This window comes from Ornithorhynchus anatinus, chromosome 17, assembly GCF_004115215.2.
Source record: "Ornithorhynchus anatinus isolate Pmale09 chromosome 17, mOrnAna1.pri.v4, whole genome shotgun sequence".
NCBI classification, from domain to species: Eukaryota; Metazoa; Chordata; class Mammalia; order Monotremata; family Ornithorhynchidae; genus Ornithorhynchus; species Ornithorhynchus anatinus.
In genome coordinates, this window is record NC_041744.1 from 5968596 (window position 1) to 5993955 (window position 25360).

The 25360-nt window shown below is 49.5% G+C and overlaps 2 protein-coding genes across 2 annotated transcripts in view; one reads left to right on the forward strand and one right to left on the reverse strand.

Moving 5' to 3' along the window:
• Window positions 1–14328, forward strand: part of YWHAE (tyrosine 3-monooxygenase/tryptophan 5-monooxygenase activation protein epsilon) — a 29430-nt gene extending 15102 nt beyond the window's left edge. The window contains exons 3-6 of the mRNA XM_029082041.2: window positions 560–666; window positions 3829–4035; window positions 7319–7455; window positions 12204–14328. Of these exons, the coding sequence (XP_028937874.1) occupies window positions 560–666; window positions 3829–4035; window positions 7319–7455; window positions 12204–12256 (504 nt within the window). The 3' untranslated portion in view covers window positions 12257–14328. The remainder of the gene's footprint in view (window positions 1–559; window positions 667–3828; window positions 4036–7318; window positions 7456–12203) is intronic.
• A 1862-nt stretch (window positions 14329–16190) lies between these two features.
• Window positions 16191–25360, reverse strand: part of DOC2B (double C2 domain beta) — a 32432-nt gene continuing 23262 nt past the window's right edge. The window contains exons 5-9 of the mRNA XM_029082825.2: window positions 23878–24004; window positions 23250–23407; window positions 20713–20794; window positions 19878–19974; window positions 16191–18481 (exon numbers count right to left, since the gene is read on the reverse strand). Coding sequence (XP_028938658.1) covers window positions 18339–18481; window positions 19878–19974; window positions 20713–20794; window positions 23250–23407; window positions 23878–24004 — 607 coding nt within the window. The 3' untranslated portion in view covers window positions 16191–18338. The remainder of the gene's footprint in view (window positions 18482–19877; window positions 19975–20712; window positions 20795–23249; window positions 23408–23877; window positions 24005–25360) is intronic.

The following is a 25360-nucleotide window of genomic DNA, read 5'->3' on the forward strand; positions in this document are numbered from 1 at the left end:
GTGGAGATGTGTTGAAGTGGCTCGGTGGAGTCCTAAGGGCAGGAGAGGCAGGGATGAGTGAGTCAGAGGTGTAAACACCCAGTGTTCTAGTCAGGATGTCCTGGTCCTCTTCCTGCCTTTTTGGCAAATGTCCCCACGTGTTACATTACATGTGCACAACCTGTGGGGAAAGTCTTAGTGCACTCTCTTGTTGACCTCCCTCTTTCCTGATTAGGAAGTAACAGTGCACAGAAAGCACTGTGAAGCGTTATTTAGCTGTTCGTCAGGTTTGGAACCCTGGATTTCATTAGCCCAATAAACATGTACTAGAGGAATCCTTCTACCCAATGTGGGGGAGAGATGCTCCTGGGAAGGGGAGAGCAGTGCTGACTGAATATCCTCATCACTGCCTCACTCTGGAGTTTTGCGGTCCATAGCTTATGATGAGAGGAGCTTTAGGACACAAAATAGGTAGAAACAGGCTCCTGCCCCAAATGCAAATCATTCCTCAGGTCTTTGTTGAAGCGAATTGTGTTTGTGGTGTCTTGCTATGTTCACAATTGTTGTTGGCTCTTTCCAGGTTGAAACTGAACTGAAATTAATCTGCTGCGACATTCTGGACGTACTGGACAAACACCTCATTCCAGCAGCTAACACTGGCGAGTCCAAGGTTTTCTATTATAAAATGTAGGTTCCTTACTAGGAGGGAAAATGACGAGATGAATAACTTGGTTCCAGTCCTAGGATTCTGACCATCTGATCTCTTTCATTGTAGTAGCCACTGGGAGAAGTGGCTTGTTGAAAAGGGGCGGGGGGAGGGGGCCCTACCCTAACAAATCCAGTCATTCTAACTAGTACTGGTGTAGGGGGATGGCTGTTGTTGAACTTTAAAGTGACCCAAAAGAAGTAATCTAGTGCCTGAGACATCCATTGAGAAGCTTAAAATTCACTCTAGCCCTTTTTACCTCTTAAGTTTCTATTTTTGGCATTTACACCCAGCCTCTACCGAGTGCTACTGCTGACCGAAGAATCAGATTTTCTTGGCTTTTGATTGACTGTGGGTCGATTGTCTTTTACTAAAATATCCTGTCCTGTCAGTAACAGGCTTCCCTTTCACCTGCCCTTTTGCTCATGAGAGCATTCATTTTGAGGAAACTGCTGCTGAGCGCGGCCTAAGCGCTTAACAAATACCATCATTATTAATTCAGGGATGGAATGTGGAGTTTAATACTGGTAGACTTGTGGCAGGATGGAGCTTAAAGGGGTAAAAGCAATTCTAAAGCAGCACCTCACTACAAATCAATCAGGATTCGAGTCTTAAAGTTCTTGCATTGATTTGTACCATTAATCGGTTGTAGGGGGAAAACATGAGTAAAACATGGGCTCAGATGCAGGAAGCCTCTGCTCTGTTGTTGACCAGTATATACATATATGCGTATATGTGAATGTGAGTGTGTGTGTATGTGTGTATATATATGTATAACCATGGTTGTCATATCCATATATCCATGGCTAAGTCACTCAACATCCCTGTGTTTTTAGCTCCCAATTTGTAGATGGGGAAATAATTGTGGAAATTGTTAAACAGTTACCACCTGCCATGGACAGCTACAGAATAATAAGGTTGGACACAGTGCCTCTCCCACAAAAGACTCACTATAAGGGGGGAAGGAGGAACAGGTATTTAAACCCCATTTTACAAATGAGGAAACCGAGCCACAGACAAGTGAAGTGACTTGCCCAAGATCACACAACAGACAAGTAGCAGAGCTAGGCTGTGATTAGAACCCAGGTCCCCTGACTACTAGGCCCATGTGCTTTCCACCAGCCTAGACCACACTGCTTCCAATCCAGTCGAATCTTGTTCACTACTTTAAAGAAAATGATTTTGATAACCAAATCAATCAGTGCTGTTTTTTGAGCACTTAATATGTGCAGAACACCCTCCAAAGCACTTGGGAGAGTGCAGTGCAACAGTGGTGATGGACACTTACCTGACACCTTGCCCACATCTCGCTTAAACTCTGGTTCCTGATATGTGTCAGAAATTCAGAAGTCATGGTGACTTAGTTGTTTCCAAAGAGTCCTGGACAGAACCCCGAAAGGTAAGATGTATGAAGAGCTGCTCAGTAAAAGAATAGGGTTTGTACTTTGTAGAAAATTTTAAATCGTCTGTCTGCAGTAGACTATGCGCTGGCTGAAGTGCTCCACCAGTAATAGGGGATGAGAGGGGAGGCGGGGGTAATGGCAGATGGCCATAGTGAAAGAGAGATGACTGACCCTGGGAAGTGTAAAGGAGAGACAGGAGGGATGGAGGGATCTCTTACTAGGGGAATCGTGGCTCTGTTACCTTCCCCAGTGCCTCTGCTTCCTTGCACTGCCCCCCCCCCCCCAACCAGTTCTCCTTCCTCCCCTTCCGGGACCTACAGATTAGTCAGAAATTCCTGGTTCGTGTTCAAGAGTTTGGGATAAACAGCATCAATGCTGCATTAAAACGCAGTCTGCAGATGGACCAACAAATGTTGGTTCAAAAAGAAAGCGAGAGAGAAAGAAGAATGAATGAAACAAAAGGCAACTCTAAATCATTGGCCCCCAGTGCAGTTTTTTGGGTTTTAAATTAAAAAGTTTGGTATTAACTGGGCTTATAAAAACTGTATATCGCTGTCCATTCTGAGTACTTAAAGTACTGGTTAAAATAGTAAAATTGCTTAAAATCTGAGGCCTCTAGAGCTCATTGGCCTAATTCAACTGGCTGGGACCAAGGGCTTTGTAGTCTTTCTGGTTTCCCTAAGGAGTAGATAATAGTGAGATTCAGTAGCTGGCAGCTAGGCCAACCTACTTGCTGGTCTCTCTTTTTTCTTGGGGTGGGTTGGGGGAGAGGAGAACTCTTGGCAGAACAATGCCATGATGAGGAAGGGAGAAGGAAATGAATAAGCAAGATGGAGGCAGCCACTGGGCTGCCTTTGGGAAGGAAAGGAAATTTCCTGTGTCATGGGATTTGGGTCTCTTCACTCTAAAGGCATTTTGAGTTCTTAAAGACCAGTGCTAAATAAATTCTTATCAGTATCCCAGCAACCTTTGTAGGGCTGAGAAATTCTGGGTGTGGGTGGAAATCAATGTTTCTTGTTTTCTGATCTTTCTGGACCCCACCCATGGGACTCCAGGGTGACCTCTGCCTGCTCCCTTTCTGAACTGGAAAGGTCGTCAGCACAAGCTTTGGACTTTGGGAGGCAGAGGAGACCCCTGGTTCTCCCAAAGTGGTACTAGAAAAGATTCGAGGGTGAACACTGCCTCAGCTCTGACCTCTCGGTTGTTTCCAGACTCTATACCGGCTGGAGCCCGTGAGATGGATTTGTTCCTGTCCAGGCAAGGAGGGCCCCCTCCCCCCTTGAATAACTCTCCTCTGCTGTTTTCCTGTTTCTGATTCTGAGTTGTAAGTCCCTTGGACTCCCTCCCAGGGTCTGCGGGCACCCAGGCATCCCTTAGCAGCTGTGGGGTCTGCACAGAAGGCAGGAGGCAGGCTAAAGACAACCCCTTTCCAGATCCAGAGTTCCTCACGGTCAAGCAGTGGGACTGGGCATTTCCACTGGTATTGTGACTGGGTGATATAATGGAGTGGGGGAGACTGCCTCGCCCAAGGTTCATGTTCAAACCAGAGCTAGGCTGATCGTGGTTAAAGTTTTGAGTAAGCACAGTCATTTTACGGTAACCCTGGAAAGCATTAAGTGGTTCATGTTTTGTGACTTTTTCATGAAATGTAGTCAGTTTAAGAAACCAGTTTTTCTACCTTAAAGATGTTTAGAAGTTTATGCTCACTTTAAATTGGTGTTTTCTCTCCCTCCTTTCCAGGAAAGGGGACTACCACAGGTATCTGGCCGAATTTGCCACAGGAAATGACAGGAAGGAAGCCGCAGAGAACAGCCTAGTGGCTTACAAAGCTGCCAGTGATATTGCAATGACAGAACTTCCGCCAACGCACCCCATCCGTTTAGGTCTTGCTCTCAACTTTTCCGTATTCTACTATGAAATTCTTAATTCCCCTGACCGTGCCTGCAGGTAAGTTATGTAGCTGTAGATTGGAGGCTCTCTCTGCCTAAACCAGAATGTTCAGAAACACATTTAACTACATGTGGAGTGATGTAATCCTTCCTTTTTCTGCCAGGGCTGAGGATTATGCATTTGTGTTTTAAGGATTATCAAATTGGTACTAGACTGAGTCCAGTGCTTGGGAGAGTGCAACTCAATAGAGTTGGTAGGCATATTGACCATGAGTTTCCAGTCTGGTCTTGTCCACTGATTTTTCCCTCTTTTTCATTGTGTGTGAGTGTGTTTATGTCTGCAACCTGCAATGAGCACTAGCTACTTGTGAGCCAACAACAGGCTTTAAAGACACAGTTCCTGACCTTGAGCTTAGTCTGCCCTGTCCTCCTGTTGTGTGATCTTACTTTTTAAAATATCTGGTTGTCTCTGACTTGAATAACTTAAAAAAAAAAAAAAAAAAACTTCCCCCTATCCTCAGCTGTGTCTTTGTCATGCACTGTTGTTACTTTTTGTAAGACTTCATGGCTTTCCACTTCTTTCTTTCTTTCATCCTTTCTACTTGTCCTTAGAAATCTAGGTTTTTCTTTTTTACCTCGATGCTTTTAGGCCATGTGATTTTATACTTGTCCTTGGCTGTACTCAGGTTTTGTCCTCCAAGTTCTTGCTCGGTTTGCTTCCTTCCTCACTTCCTTTCCTGTGCTTCCTCTTTCTCTCATTTGCTCTCTCCTATTGCCGTAGCAGTTCCTTGCCCCCAGTTTTTCCCCCTTTCTCCCTAATTTTCTTGCTTTTAGTGCCCTTGGTCTTCTGTAATAGTAATAAAGGTATTTGTTAAGCACTTATAATGTGTCAAGTACTCTTCTAAGCACTGGGGAAGATATAAGCCAACCAGGTTGGACACAGTGCCTGGTCCACATGGGGCTCACAGTCATAATCCCCCAGTTTACAGATGAGGTCACTGAGGCAAAGAAGTGAAGTAGCTTGCCCAAAGTCACACAGTAGACAAGTGGCAGAGCCAAGTCCTTCTGATGCCCAGGCCCATGGTCTAACCACGAGGCCACGCTGCTTCTGTGTACACGGTCTTCATGTCTTCCAGCACATCTCTTGTTGTCTTCCTGTTCTTTCTCTGGGCTCCCAGTGTGGTTTTTTTTTCTCTTTTGCTCCTTTTTCAGCTCTCATCCAATTGTGTTGGGTTACACTGTTCTCTCCCCCTGCCCTCTATGGTTCACAGCACTGAGTGGGATGCTGGGATTTCCTCATGTTTCTCTGGCCTCTTTCACTCCCAGCCTTGTGCCCTCCTCACTCCCCTCTTGCCTGCATTCTTCCTGTGGTATGCTGTCATTTCTCCTTTCCTTCTCTTCCCCTACCTTGTCACTGCTGCCTGTTCTCATCTCTTTCTCTTGCTCTCCTTTCTAAACTGCAGGTGATGGGCTGCTTATCAGAATCCCTGTCTTTTGCCTCCTCCCAAGACCTCGTTTAAATCTGGCTCCGTCTCCGACTGTAGCACGGGGTTGGGGGGGAGGGAAGGGAAACCTTTCCTCAGAATTGACAACCAATTGGCTGTTACTGGAGCCAAGATTGGCAGGGGAGGGTGGGGGGTGTCCCCTTGGTGGCCTGCAACCTGCATTTACTCTGTCTTTTGGCGCCCCATTAAAATCTCAGTAAGCCTAAATCCCATATTCTTGCATAGCATAATAGGAAAAATAGAAATAGAATTGGCACCAGAATTACTATGCATTTAAACCTCCATGGTCTCAAAAATGTGAGTTATTTGAAATGGAAAATGAAATTCTTTCTAATGGACATTTTCCCTACTTGTGCAGGAGTTTCCCAGAAATCCTAGAAATTCCTCCTGAAGACAGGAAAGCCAGTACTGTAATAGCCCCGCTCTTGAAGCCTACATATCACATGATATTGAGTGTTTAGCTTCTTGTGGTGTGCTGTTTCTTTAAATAAATGTAGCTAATATACTTTGTTGGTGTACTAGCAGTCATGCTATGCTTTGGAGAAACTGATAATTTATTTGTCTAGTCTGAAATACAAAGCAGTGTGGGTAGGGAATTCTGCACATCAGTTCAAGTGGTCTTTGTTCGAATACTGAGTCTATTGGCCAAAGTAAAGTAAACTCAGACTCTTTCCTTGAAATTTTGAGGCATTTTAATTTATATAAAATTACACAGAAAATCCACTTTTAATAAAAGCATGCCAGTTATTTTTTGTCGTGAATAGTTTTATTACTCTCCCAGTGGATAATTTAGTTAGCTGATTTCTGAGTCTGTAAATGTATGGTTTCTGGATTGGATTTACAGGAAGTACTCAGACGTAGGACACTATTTATATCTATATCTTATGGAAAACTTGTTGACGTAATCACAAATCCAATAAATATGACATAGTAGTACAGTGTACATATAGTTGTGTGATTATCTCTACTTATAAATTGTCTAAAAAGCCTCGGTAAATTTTAAACACCTCTTTAAAAAATTTTTGTGAAACAAAAAAAATGAGCTGCTTGGGTGACCCGGGTGACACCCCCCCCCCCCCCCCGGACATGTCACAACTTTAAGTCAAGCAGATCGGCAGCATTCGGTAAACAGTGGTGGCTGACTAATTTCTCTGAGAAATCCCCTTGGACCCAGGCCAGCCAAGGTGGGAGGAGAAAATGGCAGGGAAATCCCACAAAAGGGGTGGGGTGTGGGATGGTGAACACCAGCTGCAGTTAGCTGTCGGGGGGACACCGTTGCAGGTCCAGTCTGGGTCAGGGTGCCGACCGAGGGACAGTTGAGATAGCTTCAGCTGTCACCTCCCCCCCCCCCCCAAAAAACACACCTCTGGATCTGGGGAGTTCTTCCCCACGCCAAAGTGGTCTCCTGAGGCACCGTCCCAGCTCATTACCACAAAGCTGGGGCCCTGGGATTGATTTTGGGGGTCACGGAGGGGCCAGCGTGAGGGGGTGGTGAACAGGGAGCTGCCAGCAGCCCCCACAGCCATTCAAGTGAGGGCGTCACCTCGTCTGGTCCCCTCCCTCTTTTCCCCTTCCTGGCTTGGAGACCCTGGGGGCAGAGGTTGCCAGAATGGGAGTCAAGTAGGGTTCAGAAGTAGGAAGAACAGGAGAGCCCCCTACATGGAGGGATTCACCTTCCCACCTTCTCACTGCCAAGCTGGCTCCAGTGGGGGAAAACCAGAAACAGATGTCGAATTCTGAGATGGGGCTGGGAAGTTTGTCACTTGGGAAGTCACTCTCAGGATCTGAGGATTTGGCAAGTCGGTGTAAACGCACTTCTTATTTTGCTTCTTTTAGGTTGGCAAAAGCAGCTTTCGATGATGCGATTGCAGAACTGGATACGCTGAGTGAAGAAAGTTATAAGGACTCTACACTTATCATGCAGTTGTTACGTGATAACCTGACACTATGGACTTCAGACATGCAGGGTGATGGTAAGTGAGCACCGATGTCAAAGGCTCCCAGACAGAGGCCGGAAAATAGACACAATGGAGCACAGACAGATCACACACGAATCATCGCTGAAACTCTGTCCTCTTCATAAGTACTTAGAGCACTCAAACCTTGACTCTGTTCCAGAATGCTGTTTAACCAAGCATTTGCCCCAAATACAGTTAGTTTCAGGTGAGGTTTCACTGCATTTAGCACAATGTGCTAATTGCAGTGTGAAAGGAATATACTTCAAATGGAAAAATTCAGGTGACTCTTGCTCTGGGTAGCTGCCATCTTGAAATAGCAGGGTGGCCAGGGTTTGACTAATTCTGTTCCGGGCTTAATTTGCATGGAACTCAGTGGAAGTGGTGAGTAGAAGATTTAACTAAAGATAATGGGTGTCTCTAGTTAAATTTCTATCCACTGAAATTCACTTCTAGAGCCATGTCAGCTAGGAATCCTGGTCACTTAGAGTTTATAGGAACGCCCCTGGTTCTGATCTTCAGAGGCAAATACTTGATGTGGTCATTCAGGTTGAGGAGCCGAGATCACCCTCGTTTCACTGCAGGTCCCTTGCTCCACAGCATGTTTCTGAAATGTCATTATATCCTGTTAAATTTATCTCAGCCCTTCATGTGGCTAGGAAGGCAGAGAATGAGAAGAGACAAGAAACTTAATTGAAAGCATCGCTGTTGAAATTACTAGCATGACGTTGTGGGGTGGGGATTTCACTTTGTGGTGAATCTACAGCCCCAATCCCCTAACACCTTCTGCCCTTAAAAATAATGGCAATAGTTCACATTTTCTAAGAACCGTGCAATTTGAAGTTTCTCAATTATAAAAGGAGGGCTTGCCCAAGTTGTTTAACCTGTAGACCACTCCGCCCTTAAAGAACGAGAAAGCAAGATTCTCCTGCTGTGTACAGCCATAAAACCTCACATGGGAGACCCACTGATGGCGTCTCCCCAGGAAGCCCTCATTATCTTGTACTTACTCTGGTGTTTAGCACAGGGCTGGGCACATTGTTAAGAGTTTACTAACACCCTGAACATTATTATTAGAAATATCTCATCTTCACAATATTCTGAGAAGGAAGTGGTGGCAAAAAATGAATAATAAACTCACACAGTCCCTCTTTCCCGAAGGCCATAAATTGCTGTTATCTCATTTATCCTGCCAAGCAGAAGGGAGCGGACTTCAGCGTCCTTTTTTTAAAAAAAAAAAAAAAAACATGGAGAAGCCCCAAGCCTGGGAAAATTAATTGAAAAATTCAGGGTCATCAGGGAATCTGTGGGAAGAACTTCGTCTCTCGCCTCCTGACTTCATTCGAGCTCATTTTTTTCTAATGTGTCATTTCCTCTCCTCCTGGAGTTGGAATCTGGAGGAATCTTGAAATTTCACCGGGGAAATCTGCCTGAATCATTGTTCTCTTTCTGGCTGGAGCATGGACGTCTTGAGAGTTGCAATAATTTGAGCAAAACAGGCTCTCCTAGTTCATTTAAAGAACCACAAGTATTGTGCTATAGTTGTGGCACAGAGGCAACTCCAGTCCTCTAGGTTTAATCTACATTTCCTGGAAGTTCCCTGGTGACCCTACTTACCTTAAACATAAATACATACATGTATGCTTGCATGCACACATACATACACGCACCCTCCCATGTACATGTCCTTTGCATGTAAAGATGCTGCTACTGATGTGCAGACCCATCTGTGTGAGGGTCTGTAGCCAAAAAGACTGGTGATTGACCCCATAACTCTTTCCACACTGGGGCTGGGCCCCCCAGATTGTCCTTGGTCATGCCGATGCCCCACCTTGCCACCCCTGTTTTCACGTTTTGTTCGCTGTCCGGTTCTTCTGCGAGCGCTTGCTCAAAGAGACCTGCCCCTTTTCTGATTCCTGCAGGCCGAGTTGGTCCAGGCAGAGCCGTGCCGAGCCCCTCCGCCGGGCAATACCAGGCTTGCTACCCTGAGTGTGCCCAGGCTGGCGTATGACTTGGATGGATGTGGTTGGGTGCACGGTAGCTGATGCTTCCTCCCGGTTTAGAGTCGGCTCTGTAACGCGTATGTGGTGAATTTGCTTAGGCTCAGAAGCTGGGCAGACTGTGGTCCCGCCAGTCCCAGCCAGCCTCAGACGCTGAAGTGAGTGGGATTGGGCTGAGGATGGGCCCCACTCCCCTCCGTGGCCCCGTCCCAAAAAACTACAGGTTATTGGGTTTGGGCAGGGCTGGCGTTGGTCCTTGGACCCGTTCTGGCCAGGGGGATGGGGAGACTGCCAGGCGCGGGGGAGCCTGAGGTTGAGTCGATGGGTTTGAAGAGGTCAGTTCCCACGAGGAACCCCGCAAGTCACGTTCCGTCAAGGCTGTTTCGACTGCCATCGTGTGGCCCGGCACAGTCCAGACTGATGGCTTTTGTCGGACAAACATGCCTGGATTGCCAAATGCAGCCCTAGCCACAGCCCCCCAGGGTAAAGAGCATGTTTAATTTTCTAGGGTATTGTCAGCTGCTTAAGGTGTGAGATTCTGTTGGTAAGATACATTAGAATGAATAGTTGGGTGAAAGAGTAAATTGATACTGGTGCAGTTTTGTTAAAATAGCGACATTAAATTTCCAACGTTTCAATGATTTGTAAATACGCCAACGTTGTTTTTCAGGGTTAACAGTAGGTTGCCTATTATCCCCTCCCATCTTTCTTCTCCCCCTTGGCACAAGCTCTTCAGATTGGGCAAGAAGATTGTTGTATTAGATAAGACCATTTTGCTTTGTTCGGTCAGTTCTCAATGATTGCAGCAGGATTTTTGCATCTATTTCAGTTGGATCAGTGGTACTTACTGAGCCCTTAACTGTGTGCAGAGCACTGTACAAAGAACTTGGGAGAATGCAATACAATAGCGTTGGTAGACGCTTTCCCTGCCTCATAGTTATAGCCAGATATATTCAGTCTGTCAGACGTAGGCAATTCTGTCTCTAGCTCTAGAGCCCATATAAAAATAAGCATTTCCCCATCATCCTAGAGAAGGAGTGGACCCACGTCAGCATACTCCTGTCCCAGGGGAGGAAACTAGAGTGAGAAGAGGATAGAGGACACCGATTCACAGAAGTTAGTGGCGAGATCAAAATTAGGATCTCTTTCCAGACCTGGCCTTTTCAGGATCTGGCCACAAGTTCCCACTGCCTCTGTTTTGTTTTCCACTCGTTAAGTCGCATTCATGTGATTCCTGTTTTTCCCCCCCTCTCTCCCTGCTATATAGATTCCTAAAGGAAAACCCAACTGTTCCTTTCCTAAAAATTCTACTTTGTAAGTCATCGTGGCACAGTGACACGTTTCTGCTTTTAGACTTTTCTTCACTAATCATGCCTGCGATATCACAAGTCTGCTGCTGTAAACTGCCTGTTTTAGACTCCATCCCCGGGCTAAGCACTTCCATCCCTTCATGGAACCTGCCTTCTCAGCCTATTTCTGGAAGGTGGGGACTGGTGCGGGAATTAGAGCTTGCTCAGATTTGGGGTATTGACCGGGCTCCAGCTCTATTGCTGATGAGGATTTGAGTCATTGAAAAGTTCCCTTACTGCCCAGAAGAAGGCATTCTCTTCCCTCCTTCCTCCTCCTCCTCTTCTTCTTCCTCCTTCTCCTCCCCCCAACTCCACCCCTTGGGTAGGAGGCTCCGAGGGCTGGTTCTGTGGGGACCCCACAGCCTTTCTGGTGCGCTGTTAGATATGGTCCTGGTCGTGCCATCACATATGCATTTTCTGATTCTGCTTTTGAAAGTGAGGGAATGGCCAACTCTGGGTTTGGTTGGCCCCTTGGGTCAGAAGTGCTGCTCCAGGAACAGAGGGGTTAGCCACCTGATTTCCATCCATTGGATTTAACCCTAGTAACTGTGGAAACTCTCGGTGGCTCACCACCAAGAACATATGTGTTCACCAGTTTCTTCAGCTATATAGGGCAAGTCATGCTTAAGTAGCATGCATGTTTCTAGACTATGGCTGGCGTGTTTAGTGCTCATCAGACTGATGGTGACCAGTGAGTAGGCTGGCTTTCTGGTGCATGTTAGAGTACAGTTATGAAAACGTCCCTCCAAACTAATCAGCATTATTTATTTTATTTTTAAACAGCATGAAAGCCAAATGGTCTTCTTTAATAACCTCAGTGGTCTGGTTTATTTTGAGGATGCCGTGGCACTCTGGAACTGAAAAGTAGGGTAATTTTGGCCTAGCTTCAGAAGGCACACGAGCTTGAACGAAATCAAAAACGTGTGACCTTGGAGAACGACCGTTGCCAGATTGACTCTTTGGAAACATCTTTGAGTTTAAACAAAACGAACTAAAAGTGTTTTCTCCTGTGGAAAAAGTATCCTTTACTTAGCAGGCTGTGCTCTTGGTGACGTAAAAAGTAGAAGTGAGGTTATTAGGGAAGCACATTTTGGCTTAAGATGGATACACTAAGATTTGGCAACCATCCTGCTGAGATCATTATTTGGGGCTGCCCACATGTCAGAAATCGTATCTAGGCTGACTAATTTGGGTAAACCGGTTAAAAAGTCATTTCAGGTTCTACTGCAGTGTACTCTGCTTCTCTCCAAACCCGAGCGGTTTTTGCCTGACAGTCTGCCTTAGGAAAGACAGCTCATTTGAGTGTTTTTATTTGCAGTTTGACAACCCGTGTGAGAGGGGTCTCTTGATGAGCAGCCCCTTGGGTGTACTGAGCAGAAAAATGATGAAATACCTGATCTTTCTTTCAAATCTACAGGTGAAGAACAGAATAAAGAAGCGCTGCAGGATGTGGAAGATGAAAACCAGTGAGACATCAAAGCCAACGAGAATCCATCTCTGCCCACCCCTATCCCCTCCCCACCCCCGACCCCTGCCCCACAAATTCCCCATTGTCACTGAGAACCACCAAATCTGACTTTTACATTTGGTCTCAGAATTTAGGTTCCTGCCCTGTTGGGGTTTTTTTTTTGTTTTTTTGTTTTTTTGTTTTTTTGTTTCGTTTTGGTTCTTTTTTTGGTTTTGTTTTTGGTTTTGGTTTTTTTTTTTGGTTTTTTGTTTTGTTTCCTTTATTCTTTTTCTTTTGGGTTTTTTTTTTTAAAAAACAGTTTTAAAAGTTCTTAAAGGCAAGAGTGAATTTCTGTGGATTTTACTGGTCCCAGCTTTTAGGTTCTTTAAGACACTAACAGGACTGCATAGGCTTTTTCAGCATTACTGTGTTGTCTCCATGCCAGACGTGGCAAGGTAACCATTAGACATGAATATTACATTCGAAAGCCATTAGACTTCTAGGTAAAGTGTCTAGGAGAGAGGTTTATCGCACTGTAGGGCGCATGTGGTGGCATTTTTCCTTTTTATAATTGTTTAAACCGAATTTTATACCAATGTTTAAAATTAATTGGGTGTTTAGCTTGAAGTTACAGGTTGCGTTGGAACGTTTATTGTAGTGGTTTTGCTGTAAAAAGTGTTTCCAAACTGTGCTGAAATGTTGCTGAAAAAAAAAAGCATGGTGCTGGTAACAGTTCAACAATCCGTGGCTGCTCATTCTTGCCTACTTTTACTTTCCCTCAAAGCAGGTTAGCATTGAAGGTGGTATTGAAGAGCCTGCATGCGTGTTCAATTCTTTGTTTTTTCTCCTCCCTCTTCCCCGCCCCCTTCTCTCCCCTCCTCCCCCCTTCGCTCGCTCAACCTCTTTTGTTCAGTATGTGTAACTTGAAGCTAATTTGTACTACTGGATATCTGACTGGAGCCACAGATACAGAATCTGTATTGTTCTTACTGAAACACAGCATGAATTAACATTAAACTTAAATAAAACAAACCTAAATTAAAAATGCCAAATATCATTGCGACTCCATCCTTTATACTTCTAAAATAAAGTCTCTAGCCTAAACGATCATAGCCGTATTGTGTTTGCATGTATTCTGAGAAACCCAGATGTAAGGTGCTTTGAGTCGAAAGGAGGGTCAAAGATGTAACTCTTCCCGTCTCCTGCACGTGGCTTCACGATACACATTCGGAGCCGCACCTCTGGCCGGCGGCCCGCCCGTATTCGCCAAGGAGCCCAGGCTGCCGCCCGACTACCGGCCCGCGGACCAACGGCAAAGGGTGCCGGGACAGCACGGTGCACGAACGTCACGTCGGGGAGGCTTGCGTCCCGTTGGGGCTCAGACAGGTGAGAGGTCAGTCTGAAAGGCCGCAAGTCCCTCCCCCCGACCCCGAAAGGTGACGGTGGCCCGCCTGACACGAAGCCCCGGCCTCATTCCTCTCGCTTCGGGTGTTGAAGGAACAAAAACTGTAATATAGATTTAATTCTGTGTCGAATTGCAAGGTTAAAGAAAGACGCGCCAAGAAGCCTCCGTTGTGATGTCCAGATGGTTTGAATTCCTTGGGACCGGTGGCAGCGCCGGGTTCAGAAATGGTTTCCAGCCATCTGGGCGGCCACCAGGCGAAGATCTCCGGGATTCTGAAGAGCCTCGCTTGGACTTGCACGTTCCCAAGGGACGATGGACTCCTCTCCTCAGAGGGAATCTGGTGGAACTAGCACCCAAGTAACCTCACTGCCCACAGGGAATAAGGCCCTCCAAAGAAGAGTCTGCTTCGAACCGACTCTGTGGAGCCCCGAGAAAGCTTGAGTCTCCAGAGCGGCCACAGTCACCGGAGGAACTTGAAAGCTGGTGGACAGATGGATGGCATTGCAGACCTCTGGGGAGGCTCCTCTGATGACTGGCGGGCGAGGAAGCTAATGGGTTTCAGTGGCAGAGTCCGAAAAGGAATTTTCTGGAAGAATCCCCTCTGCGGATTTTGCTTGTTTAAGATCATGTATCTGGAGTGGTTGAACTCGGTATAAAATTAAAAGTCAATGTTCTCGAGAGTGATGGTGAGGACGGCTCCAAGTTCTGGAATGATTTCTTAACCGGCGGACCCCGAGCGACCAAATCCTGTCCCCAGAGTTTGGATTGGATTACTCAGGGCCCGGAAATGTATTCTTGAATGTGTCTTTTACAAGTCTGTCTGCTCCGCAGGGATCCGGTGGCAGGACGACCAGGCCCCGTTGTGAGATGGTGGACCCCCAGAAGTAACAACCAGATGGCTGCTCCCCCTTCGGCTCAGCCCTCGTTCAGCAGAGTGGAAGATGACAGACGGCCAAGGGGATCCCACATTACGGAGGTGTGAGGTATTAGCCTTGGATTTTAAGTCGGGGATGTTTGAAAGCGGAGTTCTTAAAAGTGCAGCAGGAAATGGATTTAGCCTGAAAGCTCCATGAGAAATCTCTGGAGGCATTGCTTGTCCACACTAGGAGTAGTGGTAGTTATTTATTGAGCAGCCACTGGATGCCGTGCACTATAGCAAGCACTCAGCTTTGCGATTTTTATGTCGTGTCTCTCCTGTGGTGAGCCAATTGCCCTTCTTATGCTCCACTGTTTCCCGAAGTAATTTTGCCTCCCTTAGCCCCTACGCACCCAAACCCTGCATCAGTCCTCCCCACCGGGGCTGTCACGTTGCTTTTTTCAACTAGTGACCTGGGCCCACCGTGGGAATGGGGACATCCTGATTGCCTTGTATCTACCCCAGTGCTTAGAACAGTGCTTGCACATAATAAGCACTTAGAAGATATCATAATTGATATTATTTTTGGGCAAAAACTCCATTTTCTCCATCACTAGTAACCAGTTGTTCGGCTTCGATTGATCCTGGATATACTTTTCAGAGGAAGTTCTTGTAGGGTGGGAGGAAGGAGTATTTTCTCGCCTTCATTTATTGGTTCTCATGGAAGAACTCATTTAGAAACTGCCCTCTTCCCTTCACCACCCCAGCCGTCAGCATCTGTAAAAACTTCCCTCAATTGTTTCTTTTTCTCTATGGGCTCACGGCCTTGAAATACCCAGGTAGGCCTCAGGCAAATAGATGGGCACGTGAGTCTGTGAGTGTCCCCCATCTCTGGCCTAGCAGGAAATGGCACGAGCTGCTTTTCTTTCCTATCATCCGTTCCCCGAGAGAAGCGTGAGCAACCCAGGCTAGAGGAGGCTGGTGTCGGGAGGCCCGAGAAAACCCACCCCTGAGCCTCAGTTCGCCTTTACTGCCCCTTCTCTCTCACAGCTTGAGTGTTTTGGCCAGTTGTTTCCTTTTGATCTGGAACACGGGGAGGTCTTTGACTGGACCTTTACTATTAGCTGCCTCCCCTTCTTAGATTAATTATCCTCTCTCTACTAAGTGTCCTTTCCACTAGGCTGTAGCATAGCAGAAAGCACAGACCTGGGTTCTAATCCCGGCTGTCCCGTACCTGCTGTGGGAAGTAGTATAGTCTAGCAGAAAGAGCCCAGGCCTGGGTCCCGATCCCGGCTGTGTCACGTACCCGCTGTGCGACCACGGGCGAGTCGCTTCTCTTCCGGGCCTCGGTTCCCTCGGCTGCAGAATGGAGATTCAATACCTGCTCTTCCTCCTCCTCGTACCGTGAGGCCCGGGCGGGACCTGATTATTCTGTATCTGTCCGAATGACTGGCACACAGTAAGTGTTTAATGCAATTACTTCTAAGCCACCCACATGGGGATCTGCTTTCTCTCTGACAAGCCCCACTGGCACAGGGTCGAGGAAGGGCCAGGGGTGCCGGGACTGAAAAGTGTCAATTGGCTGGGCTTAACTAGGTGCGTAGGCGGTGCGGGACCAGGGGCCGGGGGCGCCACGTGTGGTTTCCCCCCTTCCACCCCAGCCCCCCTCCAATTTTAAGGAGAAAGATACCTCTGCTGTGCTTTTTTCCACTTTACTGTAGGTGCTAGACATCGTTATAAATATTAACAAAGAGAACCCAAAAGTACACAGTTGTGTAGATAATACTCAAGTACAAAATTCTGGTGGCGGCGTGCAGTGAGGGACAGTTGCTGCAGCCTTCACGACGTAGCAAAACAGTATCAAACAGACCAAGTTAGAGGAGGGAAGGACAGCGGGGTTCCATGCACGCCAGCCACACGAGGGACCAATTAGAAAAGGGACAAATGAAGACAACCACCCACCAAGGCGCCAGGCCGCTCTCTCGGGGGCCCTTGCCAGTTCAGTTAAGTGAAACCAACAGCTTCCCGCGCAAGTGGGCGAGAGCCCCTACCACCCTCACCCCAGGCCCTTCCGCCTAGGAGAGGCCTTAGGGACTCCGGTTGGGAAGCGGGGCCGCGGGCTCCGTTCCTCCCTCTTTGCTTGCTTCCCCGCTATACTTATCAATCCCTCTTGCACACACCGTGCCGCCTTCCTCCTCTAACACACAAGCAAATGAAACGTGACTTAACGAATGTGACTTTTGTCCCTGTTTTCCGCAGGGGCCCAGCAGCCAGCCTTTCCCTCTGCTAAACACTGTAACTCTAAACACCAGAGAGAGAGAGACCCTCTGAATCTGCTTACGTTGGACAGGCTTCTCCCCAGAGCCTGAAACGAGGGGTGGGGGAGAAGCCGTTCCCCAGCTCCTTGCACCCTGCCACCCCTTCCACACGAGTGGCCCTCGCGCAGTGGGTCACCCTTCCCGAGAAGCCGAGTGGGCTTCCCTGCCAGGGAATGATCTCCTCCCACCACCTCCTCACTTTATACCTTCACTCTCCCTTGGGCAACTAACTCATCCGGTTCCCCCTGCTGCAGGATGGCCGACTGCCTATCACCTCCTCTGCCATCTTGACTTCCTCTTCACTCTGGCGAATCTCCACCTGTTTGGGACCCGGTACACCCTAAACACAAAGAGGAGCCTGAAACAGGAAGAACTCACACTTCCCAAACCCTCTCTCCCACCTCTGTCTCTCAAGTTCCGACTTGAATATTATTCTCGTCATCTCTTTGGACTATTTTAGACAGAAAACTCTTCTATGTTTTTTTCCTCCAACTAAAACCTGCCCCGTTTCCCTCTATCTTTACCAGACCTGCCCCTTCCTATCCATGCTTCCTTCACAGGCCCTATTTCTTCCCTCTGCTGCCTGGTTCACTTTTCTAAAACATCATTCTGTACCCAGAGCTCCCTTCCTCTCATGCCAACCTAGGCCCTATGCCCCATTCTCAACGACCCCTTCGGGACTCTCTACTTGTTGCCGCCCAGAGCCGTGGCCCACCTTACCTGTGAAGGAGAAGATTCTCTCCTTGGCTTCAAACCAGATCCCTGACACTGACCACCCCCCACCCCTTGACCCCATCGCTGCTGGGCAGGGGGCTGTGGCTTCCCTCTTGCAGCTGTGCTCAGTGGGTTTATTATTCCTGACTGGTGGCTGGAGGGGTTCAGACTGGCAGAGATGATGCACACATATACACACATACACACAACCCCCTCCCTCCCCCCAGGTGGTATTTTTCTGAGCTCACGAGAGGCAAGGGGTGCGAACACCAGTGCGGAATTCAGAGCAACTCTGGCCACTCTTGCTTCTTTGGGCCTCTGGCTCAGCCGCTGCTGAAATGAGATTCTGCTTCTCAGATGGTTAAGCTAATCAAGATGTCCATTTCCCCCTCTCTAAACCCTTGAACATCACATCACTAAGGGTCTCTTTGTCTAAACTTCCCCCAACTGGCAAATGCTGCCCTTCTCTCGCCCTGGTCACAAGGTGAATCGAGAAAGCCCATCACCTAAGGCAGGGCATCCTCACTTCTGCACCCCCCCACCCCCCGAGGCTGGGGGAGGTGGGGTGTGAGCCAGAAGGGTCGGGAGAGCGGCTCACCTCTTGCCCCGGCTGCCTCTCCCGGGGCCCCCGTGGGGCGGAGCAGGGCCAAGAAGTGCCACTGGCGCTGGGGAAAGGGCTCCCGCCCCAAGGCCAGAGTCAGCATTTCCCCTTCCCCAGGGCAGGAGGGCTCCGGCCCAGTGGACGGGCCCGGAGGGGACACCGGGGGCCCCCACTCACCCTCGCTCCCCACCCCGCCGGCCTTTCGGCGCGGTCAGTCACTCAGGACGGAGGTGGCGCCCGGCAGCTCGTTGGTCAGGGTGTGCCACCGCTCCATCTTCTTGTCCTTGTTCTTCAGGCAGTCAAACCAGTGCTTCAGGCGCTCTCCCTTGGCGTTGATGCCCAGGACCACACCTCCTGAAGGACACAGACCAAAAGGGCCCTGGGTCAGCAGTGGGCGGGGGCCTGGGGACAAAAGTCTCATTTCCTCACACCCCCATTTCCCAGCCTCCACCGCCCTTAACAGGTCTCACTCTCCACCCCAACCACTCCTTCCCCTTCCTGCTGCTCCCAATGATAAGCTCTTCCCGGGGCCTTTCCCAAGACCATCCCTATCCCTCCTCCCTTGACGGCGGAGGGGCAACTTCCTCTGGGCTGGGTTTCAGGTTAGAGCAGCCAACAGTCTACCCTCCATTCCCCCTCGGTTATTCAAGTGCTGATGTCTCCCTCCTGTAACTCAATCACTGGCATTGACTAGGCACTGTATTAAGCGCTTGGGAGAGTACAACACAACAGTCAGACATGATCCCCACCCTCATCACGACATGCCTCAGATTTAACGTGTCATTCATTCAATAGCATTTATTGAGCGCTTACTATGTGCCCAGCACTGTACTAAGCACTTGGAATGTGCAGTTTGGCACCAGATCGAGACCATCCCTGCACCATGACGGGCTCACAGTCTAATCGGGGGAGACCGATGGCAGAGCAAAACAGAACGAAACGAAAACGAGACAACATTACCACGAATAGAATCAAAGGGATGTACACCCCATTAACAAAATAAATAGGGTAATTAAAAATATGTACAAATGAGTGTCCAAAACAGACCTCCCCACCCAAACTGTCCTCGTCTTTTCCCTCACTGTAGATGACATCCCTATCCTCCCTATCTCACGAGCCCCCTAACCTTGACATTATCAATCAGTGGTACTTGCTTGCTCTGTGCAGTGCACTGTATTGACAGTACAACAGAACTAGCAGATACGTTCCCATCTCTCACTTGACCCACATAATCAAATATGTCACCAAACGCTGTCGGTTCAACATTCACATCCCTACTAAAATCCTCACTTTTCAACTACTATGCTGACCCAAGCGTACAATAATTGTGCTATTTGCCAGGCACTGTACTAAGCACTGGGGTGGACACAAGTAAATCGGGTTGGACACGCTTCCCGTTCCACGAGGGGCTCACAAAAGGACAAGTGGAACCGGGATTAGGAACCGGGCCCTCTGACTGCGGCCCTGCTCTATCCATTAGGTCACACTGCTTCTTGTGGGCGAGGTTCGTATCTATCAATTCTACTGTACTCTCCCAACCGCTTAATACAGTGCTCTACACCCAGTAAGCGCTCAATCAGTACCACTAATTGATTCATCTCCCAAACTAGCTATCAGTGACACCAGGGAAAGTCATCCCAGACGGCGGGATGTGCTCCTACTTGGCAAAGGTCAGCCGAGCCCTCAGCTTCCCCGGAACCCAGGCCAACGGTGGGAAAATGCGAGAAAGAACGGCCGTGCTCTTCCTTACCGATAAAGTCGTTGGATTTTCCAATGTCATAGTCCCAGACTGTCACTTCTAAGGTCTTTTTGGTCAGGTCACCATGTTTGATTTCGTAACAGAATTCCTATCGGCAAAAAGAAACAGTCAGGCCCGTTGGCCCCCGGCCAGACAGCCCCCTCCCTATCCCCAGCTCGGATCAGGCAGTCAGACCCTTTGAGCGTAGTGAGAACCCAATAGCCAGGCAGTGTGACAGATGGGCCAGTGGAGCCCCGGGGAGGGCCATAAACTAAGGTTGGAAGGCAGGTCAGCCCAACCTCAGCTTGAGGGAGGGATGGATGGATGGAAAAAGGGAGAGGTGGCGGCAGGCCCGCAACACGCCCTTCTCTGGTGGACGGGACAGGACAGGATGCCACGCTCTTCTCTGCATTGCCTGGGCCAGGCAGCAAAACACAAAGCCCACAACCAAGTACCAACAGCCAGGGATCCAGCAGACAAATGTCTACATGTTTTTGAGCTTGGGGGATTGGGCTTCCCAGCAGAGCCCTTTTAGAAAAGTTTCTTTCGGGCGGGGGGCCGTGCCAGGGAGATACAACACTCTGGAAGGATGAGCAGGACTTGCCAACTGGGGAAGTCCGTGCCACCTCCCGGTGTGAAACTGTTTTGGGAATTTTTAACCCAACTGGGTAGTTCCTGGGGTGGACAACCCCAGCACGGGAGAAAGCACTTTGCCGGCTGGCCACCCGGTCGTGAGGAATGGTAGATGCCTTCCCCAGCCCCACAGGCCCCTGGGGTGGCTGGCTCCGGGCCCTGGCACCCGCGGGCCAATGCTCCTCCCCCAGAAACCAGGCCGGAGCCAATGTACCTCATTAAATTCCGGGTTCAACGTTTTCTTTTTCACTGCCGTCTTGTGCTTTGATTTCTTGTCCACGTCGGGTTTGAGATATCTAGAATCGAACAAAGAACTGGTTACGGACAGAAAGGCAACGCCGGAGAGGATTTTCCAGTTCTGGGAGGGGGCGCTTTCTGCCCTGGTAGAAACTCTTTCTACTCTCTTCATTAGGTAGCCATCACCTTGCCCGGAACTAGCCTAATTTGCTAGGCAACATTGGGTCTCCTGCTCACTTCCTGGCCTATTCTGAAAAACCCTTACACAAAGAGATGGATCCTGCAGGGAAATAATTACGGTATTTGTTAAGAGCTTAATAGGTGCCAAGCACTGTTCTAGGCACCGGGACAGATACGAGGTAATCGGGTTGTCCCACGTGGGGCTCACAGTTAATCTCCATTTTACAGATGAGGTAACTGAGGCACAGAGAAGTTAAGCGGCTTGCCCAAGGTCACTAGAACCCACGTCCTCTGACGCCCAAGACCGTGCTCTTTTCATTAAGCCCTGCTGCAAGTCTTCTGTCACCTGGGTGGCTGCCCCTCGACGTTCAGAGGGAAACTTTGCCGCTGGACTAGAAATGGCAGCCACTATTTCGTCAGGGCTGGACCTTTAGACCTTTGGGGAGGGGGCAGGGGGGAGACCCCAAAATGGGGAAAGAGTAAAATCAAGCCCTAAAGGATCACCTCTCCTCTGTGGTCTACATCCAAGAGAAGCAGCGTGGCTCAATGGAAAGAGCCCGGGCTTGGGAGTCAGAGGACACGGGTTCGAATGCCAGCTCTGCCACTTGTCAGCTGTGTGACTGTGGGCAAGTCACTTAACTTCTCTGTGCCTCAGTTACCTCATCTGTAAAATGGAGATTAACTGTGAGCCTCACATGGGACAACCCGATTACCCTGTATCCACCCCAGCGCTTAGAACAGTGCTCTGCACATAGTAAGCGCTTAACGAATACCAACGTAATAAGTGACTGAACAGGAGGAAATGAGATCAAAATAGAGCAGGAGAGTGTGTGGACACAAGGGAGAATTTGTCAGTCGTCACTGGGAGAGAACCCCGGGGAGGGTAGAGGTCTCCATCCCCAGGGGAAGATTTAATTCATTCATTCAATAGTATTTATTGAGTGCTTATTATGTGCAGAGCACTGTACTAAGCGCTTGGAATGAACAAGTCGGCAACAGATAGAGACAGTCCCTGCCGTTTGACGGGCTTACAGTCAAGGAAGAGTGGGTGCTGTCCTGGGTGTTTAGAGGCTTAGTACAGTGCTCTGCACAGAGGAAGCGCTCAGTAAATTCGACTGATCGATCGATCAATTGTAGCCGGCCGGACCGTGGCCAAAGGTCCCCGCCTCCCCGGCTCTGGGATGCAATGTTTCTATCCCAGATGGTGCCAGGAGGTGGCGCCACCAGGGCAAACAAGTCACGAAAGACTAGACTGCTTCCTCCCACCCTTCCCCCCCGGCTCAAACGCGGGGACAGTTTCGGGGGGCAGTTTCAGGGTCCAACCTCCCACCGGCTCTGCCTAGTTCTCTGGCCGGTGCTGGGAGCCAGTCCCCCTCACCCGCCCCCTAGATTCCCAGGGCAATGCCTGGTCCGGGGGAGTAGGGAAAGTGCACAGCAGCAGCCCAGGGCCTCTGTCTTCCACCTGGCAGGTCTTCACGGACAGATCATCCAGATGCTCAAAATACAAGCCCACACTTTGGCCACAATGATCTGGGTATTCTGGGCCAGAAAAATTACCTTCTGGATTGACAAGACTCAAGTCTACCTGCAAGGAGACGGGGGCTGAACCACCCCGAGAATTCGACGGCGCAGACGGAATTCAATGGGTCAAATCCCCCTGAGGCCGTCACTGGGTTTACCAGTTGGAAGGCTGGGGGCACCCCCTTCCCAGCTCTGCCGGGCTCTCCAGAGCCTCCCCGGACTCTCCCGCCTGAAGCTGCCGACCTGCGAAATGTGCCCGATCCTTCACTGCAAGGGTGATGGGGAGGAGAGGCTCCCACAGAACCCCCTGGGACACAACAGAGACAGCTCACCTCCGTCTTTCCTGACTTGAAGCGTTCCTACGGTGGCGGGTGTAATGAGATAAATAGATCATGTCTCCCCTGGGAATCGCTTAGAAGGCGAGGGACCCCCCCAGAGCCATCCGTTGGCTCCCGTCCCAGATGGGGGCTCCCCTGGTGACCTCTTCATCCTCCTCCTGCCCCCCGCCCCACTGGACGCCTGGTGTTGATGCTGCCGCTGCTCCTCCCGACGCCGAGACAGGGCAGGTGGCCCAGCTTTCCGAGCCACGGACTGCTCCCGCTCCTCTGGCCGGAGGGCTCTGTTCTGCTCCAGACCCAACTCCTAGCCAGCGGCTACCCGGCAGGGGACTGAGCCCTCTGACCTCTGCGCTGAGTCCCATACTGACCCGGCCCCAGACCACCCTTTCCCGAAGGAGAGCAGAGGGGTGGACGGGGCGAGGCGGGGTGTCGGAGGCCCGGGTTCTCCTGCTTCCCAGGGGCACCACCTACTCACATTTTCACATAGGGATCCGAGTATCCGTTGGCATCCATCGCAGCCAGGTGCGCGCACCTCACGATGCCCACGAGGAGGCCTTGCTTCTGTGAACTGTATTTTAAGGAGATGAGGATCCGGCCTCGTTCTTCCAGGGACTTGTCTTCTGTCTTATCCACCTGTGGGAAGCCCCAGGGGACGGGTTCAGGGGAGGAAAGGGCCGGAAAACAGGAGCCCGGTCGGAAAGGCCTTCAGTGAAGGGTGGGCTCCGGTGAAGGGAGAGGGAGAAATGGGAAAAAGATAGGGGGTGGAAGGGATGAGGGGGAGACAATGAGGAGGGAGATGAGGGAGAGACAGAGATGGAGAGATGAGGGGGAGATAAGGGACTGGCGGGATGAGGGGGAAATGGAAATAAGGGGGAGATGGGAATCAGGGGGCAGAGGGGCAGGACTGAGGGGGATGAGATGGAGGGGGAGGGGGAACTGGGGTGGGTTAGGGAGGCAAGGGAAGAGAGGGGAGAGGGAAGAGTGATCCCTCAGCCCTCCCACTCCCGAAGCAGATTCTGGGAGGCCCTCTGGGAGCCAAGGCGATCTGACCCCATGTCCAGGGCCTGAGCTCCAGGCTTGAGCCCCGAGCCCAGCTCCCTCACCGGCAGCTGCTTCTCCAGGCAGATGCTGAAGGTTTTGGTCTGATTGGGCTTGAGCTTCTTCAGGGGGATCCTCGTCTCTCCGATGAACTCGTTGTGGCGGAACTTGTCTTCGTCACAGACTGAGATCCTGGAAAAGAGAGCCCGGGGAGATGGGGTCACAGGGATATCCCAGGGGGCCCTATACTGGCCCGAGACCCCCTGAAATGGCTGCTCCGTAGGGGAATTCGATGTGGCCAGCCCTCAGACTTAACCTCGCCTTCCAAAGTCCCACCCCTTACTGGGTCAATGCCCCTGCCACGCTGCTCTCTGCCTGGCTGTGCCACCTGGCCTCCCGGGGCCTGCACTCACTATACCCACCCCGGACCATCTGCTCCAACCTCCCTCCACCACAATGTCATCTCGTTCTCTGAGGAAACTTGGCTTAAAACCATGCCTCCTCCATGAAGCCTCCCCGATTAGACAGAGTAAACCCAGTTATTATAGGAAGCCCAGTGTCCTGCTTTTACAGCTCTGAAAAATGTTTCTGTCACTTGTGATCTTCGGTGCAATCCAATCGTTGTGACTACCCAGTGTTTTTTGCCCTGAATTGTTAAAATTAGTTTTGACAAATCAGTGGGACCAGACGATCCATCCAATCCAAGAGTTCTTGGAGAGGAAGCTGCAGAACTCTTGCCAAGAGCGCGTAACCTATCGTCACAAACAGCTACTCTTACCAGAGGGCTAACGGACTGTCAAACTCCCACCTTTGGAAGGAGTTCCAGAAGAGCTCTTGGAAATTACAGACTAACGAGTCTCGTTTCAAACCCTGGCAAATCTGTGGAATCTAGAATGAAATTCAGGAATGACGAACACTTACAAAAGCACAACCCAGTGGGGAAGATGATACAGTTTCTCTAAGAGGAAATTGGGCTTCACCAATCTGCTGGAGCTTTTTGGAAGGGTGAACAAGCAAGTGGGTTGAGGGGAACAGGTCGACTTAATATATTTGAAATTTTCAAAAGGCCTTGGACTGAGTCCACCCCAAAGGCTCTGAAAGAAAAAGTAATCGTGGAATTGGAGGGAGTGTTCTGTTGTGGTAAAACTGGTAAAAATACAGGAAGAAAAAGGGTAGGGATAAAGGTCACTTTTCAATATCGAAAAGGGTAAACAGGAGGGTCCTGAAGATCGTTTGGAATATCTTCATTAATAATCTGAAAGAAGGAGTATGAAGTGAAATCTCAAGTGCACAGATGAGAAGCCAAGCTCCTCCAGGTGGTGAAATGCCATGCAGACGGGGATGAGTTAGAGGAACTCGACCCCCACCACCCCCACCCTGCCCCCAGAGAACCAAGTGAGGGGGCTGAAAAATGGCACAAGAGCTTCAGGGTAAGGAAGTGAAAATCAGGCCTGGAGGGAAAACCAAACCCCAGTCCCAGTGACATTTTTTTTTTTAAATGATATTTCTTAAGCATTTACTTTGTGTCAAACACTGTTTTAAGCACTG